At 30.3% G+C, this 6,000-nt stretch overlaps 1 protein-coding gene across 2 annotated transcripts; it reads right to left on the bottom strand.

The window, feature by feature from the left end:
- Positions 1–375: 375 nt before the first annotated feature.
- LOC143231442 (uncharacterized) lies at positions 376–2,791 on the bottom strand. 2 transcript variants are annotated; one of them, XM_076465981.1, is made up of 3 exons: positions 2,707–2,791; positions 1,744–2,185; positions 376–557 (listed from the first exon to the last, which is right to left on the bottom strand). In XM_076465981.1, the coding sequence occupies exons 2-3, from the start codon at positions 2,151–2,153 to the stop codon at positions 551–553; spliced, it is 417 nt and encodes a 138-aa protein (XP_076322096.1). In that variant the 5' UTR covers positions 2,154–2,185; positions 2,707–2,791; the 3' UTR covers positions 376–550. The 2 variants fall into 2 exon arrangements, with proteins under 2 accessions (XP_076322096.1, XP_076322095.1); XM_076465980.1 differs by lacking the exon at positions 2,707–2,791 and having other exon boundaries at positions 1,744–2,163.
- Between the last annotated feature and the right edge of the window lie 3,209 nt (positions 2,792–6,000).

Genomic DNA, 6,000 nt, shown 5'->3' with positions numbered 1-6,000 from the left:
TTTACTGCATTGATAATATTCAACAGTTTTACCAGTTAGTCAAAACTTCAAGAAATTAATTGTTAACCATGTAATTTATTTCTGTCTTTTTTTTTTACTTTTCATGTACAACATATTTTGATACTGTAAATGCATATGACATTATGTTCCGTGATAAAATTAATAGGTAACATTAGGTGTTTGTACTATTAATTATGTTTTATTAATTAATCCACTTTGATAGTGCTATATTTATACAAAGTTATCCGAGTAACGCTTTGTTATATTAATAAACAATTAGTGTCAGATTTATATAAAGTTATTGTCTCTCTGTTTCTACTATTAATTACGAAAAGTTAAACGAATCTTATACACTAAGAAATGAATGAGAATAAATAAACTTGTCATGTATTTATTGAAACTTCTTTAGTTGTTTATAAAATTAAAATGACAATAAATCATTAAGTAAATATCAAAGACAGAAAACATATGATTTTTCAACAGAAAACCACACGTAGCTCCTGCTTCAGCAAGGTGAGAAAGTAGTTTGTTTGAAAGTTCACTGTTACCATCAATGACTGAAGAAAAGAAACAACAGTAATTAACAAATAAGTTCTTATAAAACATCATGAGATATATTTTGAATTCATTCTAATAATTTTCTTAACTGTAAAGAGAACTAAAATATCTAGTAACAATGAATATAAAACCATGAGTTATAGCTTTGGTTCACCTTGTCCAGAAATCCACATCTTTTACATCAAGTTACCTGACTTAAAGAACTTCTGTAAGTAAAGTAAATGGAGAAGAGGACTAGTAATAGTGAACTACTGTAGATATTTATATAACTGTAATTAACAAATATATTTCAATTGTATTTTGAACGTTGTCAAATATTTGGTTTCACTATTATCTTCTGCGGACTTTTAATCTTTAAAACAGAATGTTATTAACACGTCTTAGTTCCATTAGCTTATGTTTAATTAACTAACACAATTTTCGATAATCTTCCACACTTTGTTTTACTTATAACCCAGTCAATATAGTTTTGATTTTTCTTGTGATCACTTTTTTTCAGTTGTGATATCATATATTTTTGTATGCATTACAATTGTAAATAGTTTACCGGTCTGTATTGTAATGTAAATTTCCAACGATTAAATTATTTATTTGAATACTTTTTTCATCAATTTTATCATGCTCATCTGTACTTCGTTTACATTTTTATACATGATTATCATGTTATTTAAAAGATAAAACACAGGAAATGTAAAATATTGACCACTGATTAACAAGTTCTATAACTTACAATCCTGTATGATAAACAGTTAATATTTAGCATTGTTAAATTTAGTTTTTGATTAAATATTTTAAAGTTCTTTGTTGTTTGATTTAAATTTACCGGTGTCTGTTATTGTCTTCGTTATGATATTAAACTGAATTATGTCATATGTTTAGTTAACACGACAATTCATAACATGTTGTTTAATAAATTTTTTTTCAAGATCTTTTCTGACTTAGCATGATATAATGCATTGATACTCGATATCTAATAGTGATGAATACTTGAAAATTGTCCTCTGGCCGACCTAAACTGGTTTTCGAGAGTTTCACAATGTTCTTAAGGTTTAATTGATTTATTATCCTATCTGGTAAAGTTAATATGAGGTTTACTCCCCTATTTCGAGCCTATTTTAACAGAGGTTTCGTATTTGTAGTCCCATGCAGGTTTGAATTTCAACAACGTTTTAGCTACAAACTTACCCACAAGATCCACAAGAACCACCTCCACGTCGATATCCTCCACCACCTCTTCTGAACCCTTTAAATCCTCCTCCTCCTCCGCCCAAACCTCTTCCAAATCCACCGCCTCCTCCACCCAAACCTCCTCCAAATCCACCGCCTCCTCCATAACCTCCACCATAACCACCTCCTCCGCCACTACCACCACCACCACCGCCTGCTCCAAAACCTCCACCAAAACCACCACCTTTACCGAAACCACCTCCAGATCTTCTTCCTCCTCCATGTGAGCCATATCCATCGTATCCGCCAAATCCAGAACTCAAATGGCTGCTCCTTCCATGTCCTTCACTACTTTTCCATGATCGGACATTATCGAGTAACAATAAAAGAGCAAAAACGCCTACTAAACTTTTCACAGCTTTCCCCATAGTTCTGGTCGGGTCTGATCTTACTTGGAAAACTGTTAATAAAATTTATCTTTTCACTTGTATACTGATGCTAGACTAAAGGTCGCTCAATGTTATTTATATTTGACTCTTATAACGAACGTGAAACATATGTTATATTAAGACATTTTAAAATTAAACTAAGAAAGCTCAAGTTCGAGTTCCTCATGAACTAATGTGGTCAAAAAACTTAAAGTAATATTATATGTATATATATATGTTTGTATCGATAATGTATTTCAGTTTTAATATAAAGAAAGAAAAAAAATATAATTTCTACAAAACAAACAGATAACGTAAGTTATTGACAGAGTTTAGTAAATACATTTTTAAGTATCGTTTAGCAATAAGAAACATAGTATTAAACCAAGAAAATGATATAAATCATTTTGTGAGAAAAATGAATTAAACCTGATTTGTGAGTTATGTGATAACATCAGAGACTATCGATATTCATTATGACAGAAACGAGTGAGAAGTTATTGAAATAGTACTTTCACAAACGTTACCGATACAACAGTATACGTTTACCTACCTAAACAAATTGATTATGCGAGCTGATTACAATAAATCAACTCGAAGATCAGACGTAAATGGGACAATATTGTACTGGATGTCCTGGCAAGAAAGTATTTATGGAGTTTTGACGTATCTCAAACAGGTTTAAATCACATGCTTGGATATTCTTCTTGCGAACACATGTACAAGTTTTGAATCTTTCAAAAAATTGGTTCTTTTCCAACTTTCACCATATTTTAATACTAATAGATAAAGACAAAGGACATGTTAGTCACGACTTGACAGAGAATAACTGTATCATTAAAAATAAAAAACACCATCTCCAGCTGGCCAGTAAAACCCACGTGAGTAGGGATTTTCCACCTTTTACCACAGCTAAAGGTTTAACAGTCTGTGTGGCATTGAATTTCTACTAACCCTGAAACCATCCTTTATTGAGTGTTTTATTGTTGAATATAGAGAGCGTGCTCTTGTTAATTACCTTGTACAACCGAACCGTTGGAGGTGTTTAAGTGGATATAATGAAACAAGGGAAAATACCGTATCAAATATCTTAACTCACAGTGATTTTCAGTTCCAAGTGTAGAATTTCAGTGAATCACTTTTTCCTATATAATTTTAAATGTTTTCTTGTTTTTTAATGACCGAAAAATATAAAGTTTGAACTTACAAAATTTAACTATAAAGAAAGAAGATAGATAATAACATTCTAAAAAATCAGCTCGCTGTGCTTTTAATATACAATTTGAAAAAGTTTAAATCGTGTCATCGGTTAAAGAAAATTAAAATATATCTATGTCTATGGACTGTTCGATTTCCAGTACCAAAACTATATAAGAGACAAAAGTTATTACCATACTAAGACTAAAACGTTTAGAAACTATTAAGGTATGGTAATACTGAAATAAATACAAAATTGTAATCCATAGTAAGAATTAAATTATTACATGTGTAATGATAATACTAAAGAATGATCTATTAAAAGTTGTAATTCACGTTGATAGTTGAAATATTACATAGTTTAATCCACGCTAAAAATGAAACGTAACAAAGTAATAATCCTTGTCATGACTGAAACTCTTAAGAACGGTTAATTTATGCTAAAACGTAAATTATTTTATATTATTTAATCCATGCTGCAACTTAAAAAAAATTTTAATCGACACTAAGAATACATTTATTATAAAACGGTTGATCCATACTAGGACTGAAATCACTATAGAATTTTTGATTCACGCTAACACAGAAACTATTACAAAATATTTAATAATACTTTTAGGGTGTAAATAGGAATTATGGTATAGATTTATGTAGTATTATAATATTTTCTTACATATTCTAGTTTTAATGTAGCCTGAATCATATAAAGTAAAATTTTCTCTTCTAATAAGGAAAGAAACCTTGTAGAAAGATACGGTTATAAGCCTATTATACAATATATACTAATATTTAGCTTTTAAACTTCAAGCTTTTCTCTTTATTATTACAAAACTCACAACATTATTTTACCAGATCCTTTATATACTAGGAAGTGATTGAACATTAATAACAACGAATAAGATAAGTAGCTAGTAGACTGACAGTTAACATAGTTTATGTTCTATTTGACTATGTCGTTTATTAACATTTAGATCTGGTATCACGTGCTCGTTAGAAAACCCAGATAACAATGTACGGGTCACGAGCTCTAATCGCTTTACTAAATATGTTCGCCCTTTCAACCGTTAAGAAGTTATAATGTAACAGTTATTTCCACCTTTGTTTTAGTGCAAAAGTAACCTTGAAATTTCCACTAAGTGATGTTGACCAGCTTCCCTCCCTCTAGTCTATCACTTGTAGTCGAACCCAGATAACATGGCGCAAAATTCATTAAAAACATTACAATTTAACTGAATTCTTGAAGACCTTCAAAGGAAACTGTGTAAATTAAACACCTTTACTCACTGATATTTCATATAAATTATACATCATTCGCTTTTTACTGTAACCGACAGTGCTCCAACCTTTTAATAATGGAGACTTTATAGTTGATATTAAGCAGATGAATTTTACTATAGTAAGTAGTGCTATACTTCTTCAAACACAGAGACCTAATAGTGGGGATAAAAACCAAAAATTTAACTGGTTATGGTATAGTCATTTAATAAAGGAAGCTATATAGTGTCTGTTTGTACCCTAATTTTATATTAAACGAGGATTTATAACTAACATCAAACACGGAAGTTTGAATTAAAACAAACTGTTAAATTTTACCATAATATTCTAAAGTTTTCATTCAAATTCGAAATACATGTTTAATTGTAAAGGTCTCAGAGTACCGTAATCCAATACACATTGTGAAATAAATACCTCTGAAAATTCATTAAGAGATCTTCACTTGGAGCTGTCTTCATAGTTCGGTAACAGTAAAATACATTTACTGTTATAGAATATGATGGGTAATTTATTGTTATTTTCTTTCTTTAGCTACTTATATTGTGTTACGATATAGTGACAGTTACTGGTAATATAATGCCACCTTTGTGGAATAAGATTTAGTATTATGTTGTACTGATTGTGTTCATTTGCTAATACGAAAATGAGGGATTAGAATCCCTACGATATATTCAGTAGATGTGAAATTTGGGATTGTGAATGTGTTTTAAATGTGATCGTCAAATCCCATTACCGGTCAGATTACAATAGTCTAGAAGTTGAAGGTGTTTAGTGTTCACTATCTGCACAATCATTCGTCGTCTATCAGTTTTAAGAAATAGTAACGGATAGGTACATATAGTCTTTGAGAAGTTATATTTCTATCTACAGACTGAAGTTTTATGTTACTCAAATATCCTAGTGAAAACAGAATGTTGTTTTCCTTCATTACGCCTTTCCTGCAGAAAAAAAAAAAAGCTGTTGACTTTAAGAAACTTGAAACAGTATAAAAGTACGAAAATAAATGTAGTATTTATTATAATACGGTTAAATTGGTTACATAGGTAGCGTTTTTTAAACTGGGAAACAGAAGGAAACAAAGATATCAGTGGTAGTGAGAGTAAACAGAAAGAACCGATTCTTTCTGTGGAACGTTTTCAGAGATTCCACAGAAACTGCCGAGCGTTCTACGGAAAGTATTGAGCGAATCTAAGGAGTGTATTGATAAAAATCCCCGACAATACCGAGCATTCTACGGAAAATGTTAAACCAATCGTCGTAACCAATATTAACTGAAATATAAACCTAAATTTTAAACAAAAATACTTGGACTATTCTAAGTCTCGTGTAATATGACAAATATAAATAGTCATATGGATAATAGAAATCAGCGTTT

The sequence above is a fragment of the Tachypleus tridentatus genome, chromosome 11, assembly GCF_004210375.1.
Source record: "Tachypleus tridentatus isolate NWPU-2018 chromosome 11, ASM421037v1, whole genome shotgun sequence".
NCBI lineage: Eukaryota > Metazoa > Arthropoda > Merostomata > Xiphosura > Limulidae > Tachypleus > Tachypleus tridentatus.
The sequence above is the reverse complement of the archived record's forward strand: the minus strand, read 5'-3'. Positions and strand labels throughout refer to the sequence as shown.

Coding starts and splice junctions, on each gene's coding strand:
- LOC143231442 (XM_076465980.1), bottom strand. CDS start 2,023: ATGGATATGGCTCACATGGAGGAGGAAGAAGATCTGGAGGTGGTTTCG. Junction 558..1,743: donor GGTTCTTGTGGATCTTGTGG/GTAAGTTTGTAG, acceptor TCTTTTCTTCAG/TCATTGATGGTAACAGTGAA.